Source organism: Ursus maritimus, unplaced genomic scaffold, assembly GCF_017311325.1.
Source record: "Ursus maritimus isolate PB19 unplaced genomic scaffold, ASM1731132v1 scaffold_32, whole genome shotgun sequence".
NCBI lineage: Eukaryota > Metazoa > Chordata > Mammalia > Carnivora > Ursidae > Ursus > Ursus maritimus.
The window spans coordinates 8,185,612-8,205,244 of NW_024425786.1; the positions used below are offsets into that span (position 1 = coordinate 8,185,612).

The window sequence follows — 19,633 nt, forward strand, 5'->3', positions numbered from 1 at the left end:
AGAAGCAAAACTGTAGTGAGCACAGTGTGCCCCAAGAGAGACTCCTTCCCCAGCCCCCTCTCCCTGGGCCTCTTTGTATCCTAGGTCACAGTCACAGTGAACAAATTAAATGGCATTTCCCCGAATGTACCAGGCTCCTTCTCGCCTCTGTACTTTGCTTGTGCTGAGCTCTGCCTAGAATCTCAACTCTTGCTCAGCTAAGCCCTATCTGAGTTTCTAGACCAGCTCAAGCCTCACTTCCATGAAGGCTTTCCTGTTCTCCTTCCATTACACACTTTGGATCCCTCTGCCCCCTTCTCTTCTAGCACCTGTAGTAACTTTATTTTCTTTGCCACCTTCTCTCTACTAGACTGTAAACTAGTTAAGGGCAAGGAACCCCTTTGAGCCATCTCTGTCTCCCCAGAACCTAGCACAGCACCTGGCATAGTCCAGCCACCGAACGCATGTTTAGAGAGTGAATGAGCGACTAGGTTTATTTCACTCAAGGGCCTCTCAGGCTTCCCACAGTGGATTCTTCACTTTAGGTACCAGCCGCTCTCTACCAGAGGGTGAGTCCAGTGTGAACAAAGTTTCCGGCCCTTTCTGGCTTTAGACTTCGCTAGATATAGATAACACCTGACATTTGTCCCAAATCATTTTCAGGCCTGGATAATGCCACAAAAGGGGCACTTTTTCTACACCCATGTAGTTATGTTTCAGTAAGTTCCTAAAGTGAAAACTTGGCCAATCGGCCACAGAATCTGCCTCGGTACCCCAAATAGGTCTGAGTTTCTGAATCCAGGAAAAGCTATCATCTCAAATCAACTCAAAAACAGAGTTAACTACTGCCTTGTTTGAAACCTCCAGAGAAGGAGACTGGATGATGATAGATTAGCCCTACTAATGAGGTAACCCATGCATATTCATACTTTGGGGCCCTCAACGAATTCAGAGTAAAGTCAATGAAAAAAAGAAAAAGAGAGAACTCCTCAGAAGAAAGGCTTTACAGAAGCATAAAGTATTTTTATTAAAAAATGTCTTAAAAATCATAATAGTTTAGAAAGTAAAAACCATACTACAAGATGCTGGTAAAACTTACTTTCTCTCTGCTCGGAGAGAGACGTATTCTCTCTGGAAAAGCTATTTTCTCTAGGTAAAAACCTCTGCCAAGGAAACACCTCTGATTTATAATCTCCACGGTCCGTCTGATGTGCATTCACTTGGCCCGCACTCTGCCTTCTTTAGAGAAAGCCCACCTACCTCTCCACTGTATTACTGTAGGCTCCTTACAGGAGTTTCTCTCCCTCAAAGAAGCCAGGCAGCCTGCCCAGGGATCATTGTTAACAGAGACTGTTCTCATCCCAGGCCCAGGGGCGCTCATTAAAATGCCCAGGATCAGCAGTCAAGGAAAGAGCCCCTGGTGCACCTTACCTGTCTTGGAGGAAATGAAAGCTGCATTTTGCAGGTATGAAGCTCCCTGCCTCAAACGTCTATGTTTGGTCCTAAGTTTTTTTTGGGGACTAAGTCTCCGATTAGTTCTGCTTCCAACCACGAGTACACCGCTTGCTGCCTGCCTGGCCCCTCCCCCACACGGTCCCCGGGCTCTCCAGCTCTCTGCTCAACTTCCTTGTACAGAGGCCTCCGTGGCAGGAGTCGGGGAGCAAGCAGTTTTAATTATTTGTACAGACAGGAGTTTTTCAGTTCTGAGACCCAGTTTCAGGGAAGTTCCAGCTTTGAAGTCAGCCACTTTGATTTTAGTCCTGCTGCTCCCTCCAAGCTAACTACAAAGGGCTGGCAGAGAAGAGCAGAAATCAGTGAAGAATTGTCTTCCAATTCTTTGAGGGCACAGCCATCTCTGCAAAGCAAGCTTCCCAGCAGAGACATTGAAATGATACAGAACAGCAGGAAGCAGGCCTCCCCCCAAACAGAAAAACGATATTGCCACCGACGGGGAGTCCTCCGCACCTGCTTAAAGCACGTCATAAAATCTGGGACGGGAGCCTGTCCTCAGGTGCTGCTGCAGTCAGAAGGTGGCATTTATGCTCTTAAAGGCGGTGGGGAAAAGCCTTGCCTTCCTCCTCGGGGCCTGACAGGAGTGCGTCGTATTTAACAGCGCTACCAAATCCTAATCCCCAAACCTCTCTTAAGGCCGTGGTTTTATGCGCCGTAAGACGGAGGGCTTTCGTGGGAACAGTAAAACACTGTTGTGATATTAAGGTGAAATTGCTTTGTTGTGTGTGAGGCAAAGAACTCGAGAGTCTATTTCTGGCAGAACAATGACTTCAGGATTCTTCCTCCAACTTCATGCCTCGCACTCAGGTGCTGAAGCCCCCGGCAGCAGCCCCCCTCCCGTCATCACCCACCGGGGAACCCTGCCCCGCATTTTATACTCCCGTTGTAACAGCTCTACAAAGACCTGTGATAAAAATGTCCATGCTCGCCACACCTGCCTCTGAATGTTCCTTGACCCAAACGCTGATGAACCGGCCAAAGCACTAACTTCTACTCACTCTCATGAGGGTGACTATTTCATCCATGTAAGGTCGGATGTGGCTCTTCACAAAGGACACCAGCATTCCCAGCTGCTGGAACAGGAACTGGAATGGAGAAGAGGTCAGCAAGTTGGCATCAGGAAGGATGGAGAACTCCCAGGGCTACCCTAAGTCCGTGGGAACAAACGAACACGACTACGGAATCGGTTTCCACACCATCCCTCTACTGAGAGTAAGTCTAAAGAAATCCGATTGAAAACCTTTGGCAGGGATCATGGTGGGGGCTAAAAACAACTCTCTGTGGCTTTACACCCCAGCCAGATGAGCCAGGGCATAGCAAGGGCTTCGGGGCCAGAGCAGCTGTCGTGAGCCACGATGCTACCTCTTGGCTCTATGACCTTCATTTAACCTCTCTGTGCCCAGCTTCTTCAGGGGGAAGATGCAGATAACAGTACTCATCTCCTGGGCTTACTTTAAGTTGAACGGGATAACACCTGCAAAGCACTAGCAGCAGATGTGAATACCATGAAGTGCTCCGTGAACACCAGCTATCACTGAAGGATGTGCGGAGGGACTAAAGACTTCAAAGCGGACATGAAAAAAAAATTTTTTTTAAAGATTTTATTTATTTATTTGACAGAGAGAGACAGCCAGCGAGAGAGGGAACACAAGCAGGGGGAGTGGGAGAGGAAGAAGCAGGCCCCTAGTGGAGAAGCCTGATGTGGGGCTCGAACCCAGAACGCTGGGATCACGCCCTGAGCCGAAGGCAGACGCTTAACCGCTGCGCTACCCAGGCGCCCCCACGGACATGAAATTTTTAATCAACTATAAATGTATCTTTTGTCTCTTCAGTTCTAATTCACTATCACTTACTTCCTAAAATAAATACAGCTAACTATTATGGGTATTGTGGTTCATTTATAGTAATTGACTCAATTAATTAGATCTTAATTCATTAGGTAACTGTTTATCTCTGAGAAACCGTGCACCAAAACGGTAAGCAAACTGGGGAAGGGATGGGATAAGGAGATTCTCTTCAGGCTGATACGATGCAGCTGTAAGAAGGGATGTCATCCACTAAACCAAGCTGGGAATACAAAGGCTTGGGTAAAGGCGATCCAGCTACTTTCCTGGCTAAAGGTGTCTTTAGGGTGTGGTTTTTATTTTGTAATGATCTTCACATAGTGCTACATGTCAATATGCAATAGCAAATCATATTCTAAACCCCCCTCCCTGAAAGATTTTTCTAGCTCTCTATGCCTCTGCCTCCCCCCATTAATAAGGACAATTAAGCAATGAAATACATATTTTCACCCTTACCTGCATTCTGAAACTTGGGCAAGTCAGGGATAAATACAAAGTGTTGTTTCAAACAGCATGAGTCACAGACTTACGGACTCACTACCTGAAGAGATGAGACTCACAGGACATACAGGGTTGGGCTCCAAGGGAGTGTGGATGCATTCTCTAGTGACAAGGACACCAATGGATTCTAAGGTGGTTAGAACCTGCCCACCACATGGCACAGGTTCGCCTCAACTCAGGACAGCCTTCCCTAACTACCTCTTGGGAGCCTCCTCACTGAATTGCTGCTGGCCCGTTTTGTGAAATGGTCTCTATGACAGGACATTTCAGAGACCAAGGAACGTGAGACTCTAAGTATAATGTTTTTTTTAGCTACATTTTTGTTATGCGAAACCTGAAAAAAGGTAGAAAACTGAAGCTGGAGGAAAAGCAGGGCATTGGGGGTGGCAGAAAGATTAGGAAAACCGCAAGACAGAAAGGACAGAACCTCCTGACCCCTGCTGTCATTTCACATTAGGTGTAATGGGGAAGCCCAGCAATGCTAAGCCATCTGCAGTGGCCATAGGACAGATGCCCACAGTAAGTGCCTCCCTCACAGCGAGGAACCCAGCAGCCACCACCACCCCGCCCTTCTTCTCCCTTAGATTCTTCCACAAGCTTTTCTTCTCTTCTTTCCCTGGAACATTAGTATATTAAAAGAACACATAGTTTTGTTCTTGAAAACATGGTGAGTTAGATACCCCTGATATGAAAAGCCTGAAGATAATGCATAAACAGTAACAAATACTATTATTGGGTTATCAGAACTGAAACCTTTTACAGAAAGCCAGACCTTCAGAGGGCTATGTATTAAGAGAAATGGTGACCATCCCCCTTCCCCCAAATCTGTCCACTGGCAAAAGGAGAAAAGACAATTGTCAGTCTTGACATGGAGTCTAGGTAGGAAAAAAAGTCTCCCCCAAGAGCTTGTAATTTCAGGTCATTCTCATATGAGTTTAGGAGGTTATTCTGACTATCTGTGTGGACTGAGAAACTCTAAGACAAGAAATTAACTTAAAGTTCTCCTGGGTCACATGGCAGAAGCAAAAGCAAATCCTCTCCGGAGAGATGCAACTTGAGAGCGGATTTTCTAGTACTGCTCCGGGGAATGCCCAGCTGAGTAGGCTACATGATCCAAAATTATAAGACACATAAGGATAGACCATTGCCAGTGTGACTCGGCAGAAACAACAAATAGCAGGGGATCAGACCCATCAGGGATTTTATAAATACTGGAATTATTGATAAAAAATATAAAATCTGTTTAAAATGCTTAAAGAAATAAATGCACGAATTAAGAAAATGAGCCAAGAACACCACCCAAAACCACTAAGCATACTTGAAAGAACCTAGTATAACTTTAGATAATAAAAAAATGTAGTTGAAACTAGAAACTCAAGGACAGGTCAAAAAGACACAGCTGAGGAATTCATGAACAGAAAAGAGATGTGAAGAAATATCCAGAATGGATCTCCGAGAGATAAAGATGAAAAATATGGACAAGAAACTAACATGCATTAAGGACAGAGTGAGCTCTACATGTGAATCAAATTCTGAAAGAAAAAAAGGAGGGGTGGGATCCTCACATTCAGGAAGCCCACTCCAAACAGGATGTGAGAAAGAAATCTGTATCAAGATACACAACAGCAGAACTTCAGGGCAACAAACACAATGAGATGATGTGAAGTAGCCACTGAGAAAAGTGAGGTGAAGTAAAAAGGAATCATGACTTCTCAACAACAAAAGAAATCAGAAACCATGGGATCATATCTACAGTTGCAGGAGAACTCAGAATCGTTATCCTCAGCTAAATAAAGATTTAAAAGGAGGGTGAAATAAAACTTTTCTGGACACACAGAAACAGAGAGATTACTTTGATGGATGCTCACAAGAGGAATGTGCCCTCATTTTAAGAAGGATGAAATCCTAGGAGGAAGCCCTGAGGTCGGAGACAGAACACTGAGAATCGAGACGGCAAGTGTGTCTGCACAGAATAGCGATGATATTTAGTTTGCTGGTAGAAAAAAAAAAAAGTGATACTACCTAAGACGGAAGGAGATAGTTTGAGCAATCACTCTAAGTTTTGTATGTTATTCAGGAGGACAGAGATATGGATTAATTTTTAAAATTAGATATTAAAGTTAGGTATGTGAGGCAAAATCTAGGGTAAAAAGGATAAAATGAATCCATCCCTCATCCTGTACAGGGGGATAGATTCCAAAGAGCTCAAAGATCTGAGCGTAAAAAATCAGGGGGTGTCTGGCTGGCTCAGTCAGAGGAGCGTGTGACTCTTGATCTCGGGGTCGTGAGTCTGAGCCCCGCATGGGGCATAGAGATTACCAAAAAAAAATATTAAAAAAACGTAAAAAGCAAGGCCAATCAAATACAAAAAAAGGTAAAAAATGATGTACATACAAAGCTTTTTGTTACAGGATTATTTTGAGTATCAAAAGAACGGGAAAAACACAAACGTTCATCCACAAGGACGGGTTCAACAGCTGTGGACCGCGCACACGGCGGGGTGCCGTCACCTCTCAGGGAGTGCAGGCGTCCTCGGTGCTGCCGCGGCAGGAACTCCAGGGCATGCTGCTGTGACAGTGAAAAAAAGCAGGGCGCACAAGAGTGTTTACATTACGTTCTCTTCTGAGGGAGGAAGGCGGGGGAATATGGATTTCCTTACATTTTCAAAAACAAACAGTGGAAAGATACATTGAAAAATGATCAAATGGTTACCTTAGGGGGGAAGTGTGGCAGGCAAAATAACGGTAAGCCGAAGATGTCTGTGCCCCAATCCCTAGATCCCACGAATAAATGACCCTGTATGACAAAGGGGACTTCTGAAGATGTGATTAAGGTTCAGGACTCTGACATGTGGAGATGATCCCTTAAAAGCAGAGAACCTTTGCTGGCTGTGGGCAGAGAGGAGGATCTGGCAGCAAACAAAGGGTCAGAGAGATGCTGCTGCGTCTGAAGGCAGAGAAAGAGGGCCAAGGAATGCGGGCAGCCGCTGGAAGCCCGAAGCAGCAAGGAGACGGGCCCTCCCCAGAGCCTCCAGAAAGGACCGTGTCTCAACAGCACCCTGATCTTGGTTCAGTATGACCTCTGTCAGACTGATGACCTACGGAGCTGTAGGATGATAAAGCTGGGCTGTTTGCAGCCATGACGTTGCTGGGGATCTGTGACAGCAGCAATAGGAAATGCTACGGGAAGAAACAGGGTAATACGGATGGAGAGAGAAGCCAGACTTCGGTGAATGTATTTCACAGCTTTGGCTCTGAAACTGTGTTAATGTCTTACATAATTAGAATAAAAGTTAAGTTAGAAAAATCTCAAAGAAATTTCTAAAAACTGAAATAAACAGAAACTAATTGAACTGTCAGTCAAGTTGGTTGCACAAACACTCAAAGACGAATTTCAAGCGACTTTAAACACGGTATTTTGGTGTGTATCCCCAAAAGGACACAGCCTAACAACAACAAAATCACAAAAAACCTTGAACTGCATTCAGTAACCTTACTGTTATTACTAATACTGATCATTTACCATTTACATGTATATAAGATACATGCAGGAATGTATTCTGCAAGATAAAGCAAGTAATTATAGAAATGTCAGAACCAAGTAACAAGTTTTTCAGTGTGAGAAACAAGAATAAAATCAAAGTAAAAACTCTTAAATCTTAAATTTGCATTGTAAAATCTGTATTACTTCATGACTTATATTTCCTCTCTCTAAAAATCACTTATTTCTAGTTCTGTTCACTGAAATGGCCGAGAAACAACAATACGCCAATAGCAATGAGCACCCCAGCACACCAACTGCAATCTCTAACTACCATCTTCACTTGAAGAAACCACAGCTCCTTGGAAGCGGCCATGCCCAGGCTTGAGTGAAATGTACCTGATAAGCTCAGAATAGTTTTTTGTTTTTTTTTCCCCAGAAAGCAAAAAAATACAATCAAAGACTAAGACCACTGCCAATGTAAAAGGAACACAACAGCCAGACTGACTGGGATAAGTAGATCATGAGAAAGAACAGTGCCTTCAAATGAACAAAAATACCATATAAAGCTCCATGAGCTGATAATCATACTCCAAAAACAGCAGGGGTTGTGGGGTGGTGCCTGAGTCACCTTTGAGAAGTTGCAAGGGACTTGATTCATGACTCTGGAAAGCTGATAAATAAAAGTAAAGAATCATGCATTTATTCTGCCCTCCCTGTATGAACTATACTTCAAATTAACCGAATAACTGACAACATAAATTTCTTTACAGACAATTGCTAACTAATAAATCCAGGAATAATATAATTAGAAAATCACAGCTTTCCAGTTGCTAATTCAATAATCATTCTAGAACACAATCTTCAATGAACACTAAAATGATTAGGAGAAAGGCTGACATGGAACACAGGATCACAGTAACTAAGCCCACTGATAAACCTTTACACCACTAGAAATGGATGATTTAGAAAAGATTTGCTTAGTAACTGTTCAAACAGGAAGTATTCAGTACTGCCTATGAAGTATTTCTGGCCAAAAGAAGGAACCTGAATTTAATCGACTCTAAATCTAATCAGTTTACAAGAAGTTAAGATACCTCGAAGATACAACCAGCCAAATTCAGAATGGGAAATTCTATAGGACAAATGACCTGCTTTCTTCCACAAATAAATGGCATGAAAAAAAAAAGTGGGAGAAAAAGGAGAACAGACAGAAAGAGAATTGGCTATATCGACCGAATGCCATGTGCATAACTTAACCAGATTCTGATTTAAATAAAACCAAATATAACAAGACATTTTTAAGACAAACAAGGACATCTGAAAAAGGCTTGGTATTAAAAATTATTAAGGAATTATTCTTACTTTTGTAGGTGTTGTAATTTTAGTTATATGGGGGAAAAAGTATTTTTTTTTATAATGATTTTTTATTATATTATGTTAGTCACCATACAGTACATCCCCGGTTTTCGATGTAAGGCTCGATGATTCATTAGTTGTGTATAACACCCAGTGCACCATGCAATATGTGCCCTCCTTACTACCCATCACCGGTCCATCCCATTCCCCCACCCCCCTCCCCTCTGTAGCCCTCAGTTTGTTTCTCATAGTCCATAGTCTCTCATGTTTCATTCCCCCTTCTGATTACCCCCCTTTCTTTATCCCTTTCTTCCCCTACTGATCATTCTAGTTCTTATGTTCCATAGATGAGAGAAATCATATGATAGTTGTCTTTCTCTGCTTGACTTAGGAAAAAGTATTTATTGGTAAAATAGTACAATATCTGGGATTTACTTTAAAATACCCCAGAAAAAATGTTTGTGCACGTGTGTGTGGAAAGAAATGGTGGTGGTGGGGGGGTGTAATAAGATGAAACCAAATTGATAAAATGCTAATAATTACTGATGAGTATGGGAATTTAATAGAAGTTGTCTACTTTTTTTTAAAAAAGATGCGCTTATTTATTTTAGAGAGAGAATGAACACATGCATAAGTAGGGGGAGGGGCAGAGGGAGAGAATCTTCAAGTAGACTCCGCTGAGCACAGAGGCCAACATAAGACTCAATCCCATGACCCGTGAGATTATGACCTGAGTTGAATCCTCAACTGACTGAGCCACCCAGGAACCCCAGTTGTCTACTTCTGTTTACGACTAAAATATCCCATTACAAAACATTTATTAAAATTAAAGGTAGCAACAAGTAGAGGGCAAAGACAAGAAAATGAAAGCTCAACCAAGCTCAAAGACAGAAAAGAAAGAAAATAAACAGATAAAGCAGGTCAAAAATAAAGCACTAAAAGTCAGATGGTGGAAATAAACCCAAATGTATCAACAATCACAATAACTGTAACTGGACTGAATACACTGATTAACAAAGATTTTCAAAAGAGATTAAAGGGATAATCCAGCTCTATTATCACCATGAGAGACCCACCTAAAGCAAAAAGTCACAAGATAATTAAAAGTAAAAGGATAATAAAAGACATACACCCTCCAAAAAAGAGTTGTTGTCGCTATACTAAGGCAAAATAAATTTTAAGGTATTTTAAAGATAAAAAGAGTCCTTGCAAAATGATAAAAGATTCGAGACTATGGACTCTGGGAAACAAACTGAGGGCTTCAGAGGGGAGGGGGGTGGGGGAATGGGATAGGCTGGTGATGGGTAGTAAGGAGGGCACGTATTGCATGGTGCACTGGGTGTTATACGCAACTAAATCACGGAACTTTACATCAAAAACTGGGATGTACTGTATGGTGAATAAAATAATATAATAAAAAATTATTATTAAAAAAAGAGATTAGATTAAAAAAATGATAAAAGATTCGATTTACCAGGAAGACACAATGATTTTAAATTTGAATGTACCTAATAATATATCCCCTCAAATATATAAAACAGAACTGACTAAACTATGAGAAATTAATAAATCCACCACTGTAAAAGGAGATTATTTCACTTCTCTCAGTGATAGATCAAGCAAACAAAAAACTAAGAAGAATACAAAAAATTTGAATGCAGTAAGTAATAAGTCCAAATCTAATGACATACATGGAACTTGGCACATAACATCAGCAAATACCCACTATTCCCAAGTACAGAGGAAACATCAAAACGGATCAAGCATTCGACTGTTAAGGCAGTTTCAGCAAACATCAAAGAATCGTCAACCCAATGCAATTAAGTTAGAAACAGATATCCAAAAAAGAAATTTGAAACCCTGTAAATCTGCAAATTAAAATATCCACTTCTAAATAACTCAATGGTGAAAAAAGAAATCATAGGAAACATTAAAAACACTTATCTCTGAGCAATGACACTAAATTATTATTCAGTTATGAAGAAGGAATGAACTACTGATCCATGATGAACCCCAAAAGTATTATGCTAAGTGAAAGAAGCTAGACACACAAAAAAACCCACATATGGTTCCAATTCTATGAAATGTCCTGAAAAGGCAAATCTATAAAGTAAATAAAATGAGTAATTTCTTAGGGACGCCTGAATGGCTCAGTTGGTTAAGCATCTGCCTTTGGCTCAGGCCATGATCCCGGGGTCATGAAATCGAGCCCTGTGTCAGGCTCCCGGCTCGGTGGGGAGCCTGCTTCTCCCTCTCCCTCTGCCCCTGCTCATGCTCTCTCTCTCTCTCAAATAAATAAAATCTTCAAAAAAAAAAAAGAATAATTTCAAAACAAATGTGACCAAAACTGTTTTAAGAAGAAACTGAAAAGCTAAACTCATCTTTGAACCTGTAGTTAAAAAAAAAAAAAAATAACTACAGGCCAATTCCACTCAGGAATGTAGATGTAAGAAAATGATATTAAATATTAGATATAAAGTCAATGTATCAAAAAATACATCATAACCAAGATGGTTTTAAAACAAGAATTCAAAAATATTTCAACATTAGAACAACGTATCAATGTAATTCAACATATTAACACTGAAAGAGAAAAAATTTATGGTCATCACACGAGACAATCAAAGACATCTGATAAATCCAATACCCATTCATGATAAAAATTCTAGCAAATAAAGACCACAAGGAAACACTTATAACCCTTAAAAAGCTACCTGCCAAAAACCTACAGCAAACATTATACTTAGTGGGTAAATCTTAACAGCAGTCCCACTGAAATCAGGAGCAAGATTAAAGATTTCCAGTTTCACAGAGTCTCATCAACCTTGTAGTGAAGGTCGTAGAAATGCAAATGAGGAAAAGTACTAACTGGCTTACAGATTAAAACAAAAAACTAGAACTATCTTTCTCTTTTTGCAGACTACATGATTATCTACGGTGAAAGCTAGGAAAATTTAGTTAAATTATTAGAATTAGTAAGAATTCGATGAGGTTGAGTACATAAACCACTTCCATACTCCAGGCACGAAGTTAGAAAATACACTTTCTAAAAAGATATTATTTCCTCTAAACGTACATCAAATTGAACACATAATCACAGAGGAAAAAACTGGCTAAAAAATTAATTAAAGGGGCACCTGGGGGGTTCAGTCGGATGAACGTTCAACTCTTGATTTTGGCTCAGGTCATGACGGCAGAGTCCTGAGATCAAGCCCCGTGTCAGGGCTCCATGCTCAGTAGGGGTCTGCTTGAGATTCTCTCCCTCTCCCTCTCTCTCTCTGCCCCTTCCCCTGCTCATTCACACGCATGCTCTCTCTCTCTCAAATACATAAACAAATCTTAAGAAACAAAAAAAGCTCCCTTGAGCTTTATTTAGCAGGTTTGCTGCCGGTAGTGGTAAATAATCACAGAACCACTCTGCAACTTGTGTAGTTTAGAGAAAGAAAAGAGCAAAAGGGAGAAACAGGGAGGGAAAGGGGGAAATTTCTACTTTACAGGAGGGTCAGCTGTTAAAAGGAGAAGAAATGGTAGAACTAGAAAGTCCTTACTTTGCAAGCAGTGTGACAGCGGATTCAGGCAAGGATCACCCACAGTTGTTCAGTCATTGGGTCCAAGATAGTCAAGGAACAGGACAGTCACAGTCTCAAAGCATCACCCCCAGATTACTTACTGACTCAGAAAAAAGGCCCCTTACGATGGAGAGCTCTGACAGAGGCCAATTTAACCACGTGCTCAAACTCAGGATCAACACTAATGGGAGAAGCTGACATTACGAGATCTGGTAAGAGGTATGCAATGTCACCTCTGTAATATTCTCACTAAAAATGATGGACTTGATGGACTTCAAACTAATCACAAGGAAGCAGCAAGTTCACACGGTGGGACATTCTTCCCGAGAACCACACTGAACTCTAGGTACATCCCCACCCCCACCCCACTCATCGTTTAGCCATTCTGAGGGGATAACTCAGGAAACTGAACCTGTACCCTCAGGGGTTAGGAGTTAGGGGGAGGAGAGGTACTCGGCCCAACAGCCAACAGGGGGCATCAGTAGGAAGTGGGGCTCAGGAGCAGGGGTGGGGCTGTAGCTACTTACTTCCCGGATGGCCCCATCGCAGACCCGAATGACATTGAGGAATGTGGGCATGACCTGCGGCAGGAACTGCACACACTTGAGGCCCAGAGACTTGAAGATGAAGGTGATGGCCTGGACAACCATGGTGTGATGGTGCGAGAGGGACTGGTCTCGGAAGATCCGCATCAGCGCCACCATGGACACAGCAGGGTAGAACTCATCCAGGGGCAGGTTGCCCATGTTGACCAGCATCTCGCTGGTGCTGTAGTCCGCTAGGACAAAAAGATGGCGAAATCACGAGCTCTACATGACATGACTCTGACTTGGAGCAGAACCTGCCTAACAACAAACAGCCTGACCATCATTCGGCATTCATGGGGAATACAGGATATGTTCGGAACCCATGAACAGGCTCTCACCATGAAGAAATTCAAGAGCTTTAGGCTGTTCTATTACCCCGACCACAAAAGCCTAAAACGGTACATGATGGGTTTTCTTTAAATTGCTATGTTAAACTTCGCTTCTTATCATTACAGTTGACAACTTTGTAGTTGAAACCATCAATAAAAATAATTACTCCCCCAAATGAAAGTAAAGGAAATCAGATTAGGCTAACATCTGTTCAGCAGCTGCTTGATTCCCCTAGGGACTTCAGTAAGAGGGAGCGGCAAATGTTAGCTGACCTGAACAGCAAGGATCTCAAAGACTGGGTGAGGGCGGGTGAACGGTGCACTGAAGAGGCCAAGAACTAGACCAGTCAGGAGACTGGACTGGCGCCACTGAGCAAGGATGAAACCTGCAGGGACCAGGCTCAGACTCTGTTCCTGACCAGCCTGGTCTGAAGGGTAAGGTCAGAGCTACGCTTCTCTACTATACAGAAGAACTGGAAGCAATAGGATTCCATCTGTAGAGTTTAGAAACCAATTATTTTGAGGAGAAGACTCCATAGCTCAGGGGTTAGAGCACTGGTCTTGTAGAAACAAATTATTCTGGGAAAACAACATTTTGCTGGAACGGCTGGGAGAGCCACTGTTGAACTTTCACTCTTTCGAAAATAAAGCCCGCCTTGATGAACAATGAGTTAAGCCTAGAAAAATCTGCAGTAGCCCCATACCCTACCCAATCTCTCAGGCTACTTGTCAAAATGCAGAGGGGCTCCAAGGCCAGACCAGCTGATGAAAAAAAAGAGCCCTGGATTCTGATTGCTACCAGTTTCTCTATGTCCCTGAGCCTGGCCTCAGGTTTCCCTAGCAATTAAAACCAGGAGAATAAATTCTACGCCCTTCCTTCTTGGGTGCCATGAGAATAGAAAACATCAAAGAAGCACTAACAAAGAATGAGAGATGAACAGAGGTGATGGGGTGATAAAACACATCTCTCTCATCAGCACCAAAGGTGGGTACAGACTTGGCCTGTTGACCCTTGACAAAGAATGTGGACAGATGTAAGGACTATGGACATACTGGGAAGCAGCATCCCTATCGTGATTCAAGAGGAAACTTGACCTTCCATTCAAAAGTCATGAAGTGAGCCAATATGCTATAATTTGTTATCCAGCCCAAGGCTCTTTCTAACCACAGCCAGCAAGGGCTTTGTGAGGCAGGAACTTGGCGGGTCTTTCACGGTTCCCCTCAACTTACAGGAATCCTGACTTGACTTGGATTCAGATAGGCTGACAGCAGAAGCGTCGCGGGACTGGTCAATCATGCCAATGTTTACTTTGTGCTTGTAGGGATCCAGGGCCCCCAAAAGCCCCAACACACGGATAGCCTGGGTGGGTAAGGGGAGGGGGAAAAAGAAAATATTCATCACAAGATCTGATGACAATAGGTTTCATGACTATTACTCTCATGTTCCATGACACCCAGTTCATACCTGAATGACCAGCTAGAAGAACAAAGCGGACATCTAATCAACACTCCGTCAGAGCGTATTAATGCCACAATCTCTTTCCATATTTTCAGCAAAGTCTTTAAAGAACCAAGTTTGCCATGTTTCGTACCTCTCTCCGTGTACCCTGGTTCTGCTCAGTCTTCAGAAAATTCAGCAGGACCTCAAGCAGAGTGGGGTACTTCCTGTAGGGCTCCACTACATAGCCAGTGCTGGCCACCAACTGTCCCAGGGTCCACAGAGCCACCTGGACAAGCAAGAGATCATGTGGTTTGTTGAGCCAGTCAGAGAGAAGAGAAAGCATGGTTTGTACTCTCCGTTTAATGATTGCAATGACGTGTTAGAAGCTTTTCCAAGAAAAGAAGTTTCCAAGAGAGGCACTAACCATGAACAGAAATCCTTGAGAGTCTGGGCGTAAAAACAAGGCCACAAACCAATGCAACAATCACAGGATAAAAAGATAAAAGAAGAGCCCCGCCGTTCTCAAAGGAAATACACAGTCCTTCCACATCCTGAGTGATTAAAGGGAGAAATCCAACTTAAAAGGAAATTAAGAATGTTCTTAATTTTAGTCTAGTCACCTAATGACTTCGGTAACCAAACGAAATGAAGCCAGGGCTGGGAGAGGGTGTGCTGAGCTCTACTTGCCACCATAGCCACAGGCCCAGGCTTCTTCTTTCCCTCTAGGGGCTGGGGCTCTGACAGATGGTCTGGATTTTCTTTTACCTAGAGGAAAGGCCACTGGCCAGCCCTGATGATTACTGAAAGTGGCTCTAGGTCAGGATGACAGCTGATTCTGACTCCAGATCTTCCTTCATTCTACTCAACAGACACTTCCGAGTACTTACTATGTGCTGAGCTCTGGGTTAGGTACTGGCTAGGGACACTAAGTGACGAAGAGAGGCAAGGGTCCTGGCCTCCCGGGGGCCTGTTCTGCTCAGTCCAGAAGAAGCAGTACTCACCTGCCTTTTGGCCAACAGCGAGGAGTCCTGGAGCATGTCCATGATGATAATAAAGAGTTCATCCACCCACTTCCTCATTTCTAGGCCACTAACCTACAAAATGAAAAAGAAGGTGAGAGGTAAGATTAGAAATTACAGCATTACAAAGTATTTTGCTTTCCTCAGAGGCTAAGCAGTATTCTTTCCATCCTCTGGAAAAAGCAGTTGTTCCCTTACCTGAGCCAATTCTCCTATTGTAGCTAAGACATTATTGATCACACCTGGGTTTGGATCAGGGTCCGGATCTTTCAGTTTCAAAATTAAAGCCTATGAAAAGAAGGTACGATAAAAATGAATGCAGAACAGAAACTACTAGAAACCTTTCTTTTACATAAGTAAAATTCACCAGAGAGACCATTTCAATCCTAGATAAATTACTTCTAGGCTTTATGAATCCAGGATTTCTCCAGAATGTGGATTCTAAAACTTTTCTCCATACTGAGCCCATAGATATACGAGAAAGCTGAGAAATGCCATGATTTAAAAATGTTTCCCATGCCTTCTCAAATGGTATCTGATCATTTATCAGATTCATGTAAGATTTCACAAGCCTCTAACATGCTCATTAAAGCTAAATTTTTTCTTCATTTTGAGGGAACTATTTTATGCCACTATCTACCTACTTCTCCTTTCTAAGCACATTTGATGATGTGCTTGAAGCATTGTATCTCATCTCTTATAAGGAGAGCCCTTTCTTGCAATCGGTGAGATTTTCACTATTCTTTCATGGAGAATGCTTGATGTGGCTCTTGACCTGGAGCCTGGGGCCGAAGAAATTATCGATTGAAACACTCCCATTGTCTCAAAGGAGCTGGCATAAGATGACCCGGGAAGAAAGTGCCAGTGTCTCTAGCTGCTGGGAGTTACCTTCAGAATGGGCTCCATGTAGGGGCGGATGAGCCGGGGTGCATTGGAGACGAGGTGTCCCAGCATGCGGGCACTTTGCTCTTTGATTCTTCCAATGCCGCTGTGCTCCAGCTCCGTCAAAATCTGTAGGGAAGAAAGGCCTGTAGGTAGAGGAAGTTCTAGAGAGGAACGGTGTGTCGAAGGGGAAATGTGGCAGGGAACTAGAGGAAGGAACTGGAACTGCACTGAGGATCAAGTAGCTGCTGGATCCTCCACAAAGGCCAACAGTAGGGGACATAGCAGGGGTGGAAGAAAGACTCGGAAACCAGCCCCAGTCCCCACGGTCCACCAGCCGTCCCTGAGCACAGCTTTAACAGTACGGCACAGGCCCAGGGGGCCAGGAACACCAATAGGGACATCGAGAGCAGGGGTCTGCAGAAATGAGGAAGGAGGGAAGGGCTCTCTTCGAGAAGAATCTTTGTCCAGACAGCAAATCACTAAGGGGGCCTATAAATAATGATGAAGAATCAGAGAATAGTCAGAATAGCTATGCTGCTGAAAGAAATATTAAAACTCAGTAGTAGTTTCAGGGACATCTAGATAAACCCAAACAGTGAGGGACTGTATCAACAGAATCCCCTTGGACCCTGATAAACAGAAATAACATGTTTGTTCTGACATCCTTAGAACACCAGCAAATCAGCATGTTCTACTCATAGTGACACAGATATAAACAACTTAATATAGACAGACTTCTGGCAAGCTCAAGTTGCCAGAAGGAAATCTCTGAACCGTGAGAAAAGTGCATGTTAACTCAGCTACCCAGAGGAGGAGTCTACGATTTAATAATACATTTAGTCTTAGGTTATTGATTTAATAATCCTGACTTTCTGGATTCCCCCGGCAGCCTGTTTTCCTCCATCACAGCAGATAGCAGTGAGAGGGGGCAGAGAGGGATGCTGAGAACCAACCCACACAAGCCAGGAGATGGCTAGCAGGGAGGAAACATGCCCGCGAGGAGAGCGCCAATCTCTGGAGCTCCAAGGGCCAAATCAAAGATCCCCAAATTCACTTCCAGAGCCAGCGAGCAGCACTGTGCCCTCGCAACAATACCCAATGCCCACTCTGATGATCGAGAGGCCTGAGGAAAAGGCCAAAACACATTTAGGTAATGTCCCTTAACCAAGGTATGACAACGTGCAATTCAACTTGTGAAGATCTATATCTACACTTGAAAACAAGAAAAATTAAAAATTTTGGAGATTCCAGGGCTAAGCTCAGTACATGGTAAATTCATTCAACGGTGCTTCACATGCTCCAATATCAGATAAACGAGATGGCCTGTGAGCCCGGCAGCTTACTGCAACCTTCTAGAGGACACAGGCCATGCCTGGCTCATTCACTAATGTTTCCAGCACCCAGCAGGACCTGGAACGTGGAAGATGTCCAAAACATCTATTGACTGAATGAACACACTGATATTCTCATTAGGAGGTATTTCTCTACCAAGCTTCTTTAAGCAGGATTTGGGCTGGCAGGCTCAACAATGATTTGTTTTCCTTCCTAAAACCTTAGGTATTCTAAAAAAGAACTTAAAAGGATAGGCACTCCTAACACAGGCCAGCAGCTGAAGAAATAAACCATGAGGCTACAAACAGAAGTGCCAAGGTAATATAATCCTCTAATTTGTTGACTGATGATGTAACTTACAGTCACTTTAGTTACGACTGTGAATACACATTTCTCTAGGATGAAAGTTATGTATGTTAATGATTTTTCTGTGTTTACGTTCTTTATGTGGGTGGGTCAGGAAGCAGAGCGGGAGGGAGAGACAGGGTGGAGTCAGGGGACAGGAAAGGACCGGGTGAGGCACACTGAGACCCAGAAGAGGTGGGTGGAAAGAACTCGAGGCAGGAAGGACTGGACCATGCCCCACTCAGGAGGCCAGAAAACTTATGTGGGAAGGTGGAGACAAAAACTGGGGAGCCAGGTTTCAGCTGGCTCAGTCTGTAGAACATGCAACTCTTGATCTCGGGGTTGTGAGTTTGAGCCCCACATCTGGCATAGAGTCTACTTAAAAAAGTCCTAGTAGATTGAGGAACAAGGCCAATCTGAAGCTACCTTAGGCTCTAGTCCAACGGCTTAGCTTGGCATCTGACATTATTTAAGAACAAACTCCAGGGACCACAGACCAGGGGCAATGACTATGAGAAGCAATGCTGGAACCATTCTCATCCTTGGCCTCTGTGCCTGACCTGGCATCAGCAAGAGCAGGAGAGCGGAAGGACAGAGAGGTGCTGGGAAAACTGACACCATCTGCAGCAGACTGAGTGGAGAGGGCCAAGAAGTGCAATCTCTGGTAACTTGCCAGGAACAAGAGAAGAGCTGCAGAAGAGGTTAGCCTGCGATAAGAGGCCCCCTGGAGTTACACTGCCAAGAGGCTTACAAGGTGATCAGCACTGGAACTGCGACTGTAAAGTTGGGAAAACATGGACTCTTAGAGCCAAAGGTGGCTTTTACCAGGTATCTCGATCTTTCTCCCCATCCCTGGTCCTCATCTCTCTTTCCCCAAACTGCTCTCACAATGACAGTCCCTTTCCCATTGCCTCTAGGTCTGACTGTCACACATTACCTGGATAAGCATCTTGCGCAGGAAAGGCATGACGAAGGCTGGGTTCATGCTACTGAGCCGGCCCACGGTGCAGATGGCCAGCTCCCGGATCTCAAACACCTGGTCGTTCAGGGCCACAAACAGGGCCTGCAAATTCTCTGCCTGGGCCAGGTGTGCATCAAAGCGCTCATCCAGGGATGCCAAGACACAGTAGCGGATGTCAGGGTCTGCAAAAGCAATTATGCCTTTGAACGCCTCTTCAATGCCATCAGTCCTGTGGTCTTTTCCCAGTTTCTGTCCCCACTGCCTCCGGCCTAGTGAGAGGATGCCAGCATGTACCTTTCTCTCATCTCACCTCTCAAGTCTTTTCTCTACTCATAGGAGCAAAGACAATAGAATTAAAGACAGATTCTTTTACACCAGCAGGCTGGAGTAGCCAAGCCCAATGCTTTGGCAGAGATATCAGCTGGCTGAGGCCGAAAGTCTCTAGAGAGGCCATGCAATGTAACTGGCTAATTCCAACTGCCCCGGGTGC

General features: G+C 43.5%; 1 protein-coding gene across 1 annotated transcript in view; it reads right to left on the reverse strand.

Moving 5' to 3' along the window:
• Positions 1 to 19,633, reverse strand: part of MTOR (mechanistic target of rapamycin kinase) — a 120,528-nt gene that overhangs the window by 81,338 nt on the left and 19,557 nt on the right. Inside the window, exons 12-19 of the mRNA XM_008694734.2 lie at positions 19,120 to 19,325; positions 16,509 to 16,631; positions 15,819 to 15,908; positions 15,603 to 15,695; positions 14,753 to 14,887; positions 14,391 to 14,520; positions 12,772 to 13,022; positions 2,490 to 2,576 (exon numbers count right to left, since the gene is read on the reverse strand). Of these exons, the coding sequence (XP_008692956.2) occupies positions 2,490 to 2,576; positions 12,772 to 13,022; positions 14,391 to 14,520; positions 14,753 to 14,887; positions 15,603 to 15,695; positions 15,819 to 15,908; positions 16,509 to 16,631; positions 19,120 to 19,325 (1,115 nt within the window). The remainder of the gene's footprint in view (positions 1 to 2,489; positions 2,577 to 12,771; positions 13,023 to 14,390; positions 14,521 to 14,752; positions 14,888 to 15,602; positions 15,696 to 15,818; positions 15,909 to 16,508; positions 16,632 to 19,119; positions 19,326 to 19,633) is intronic.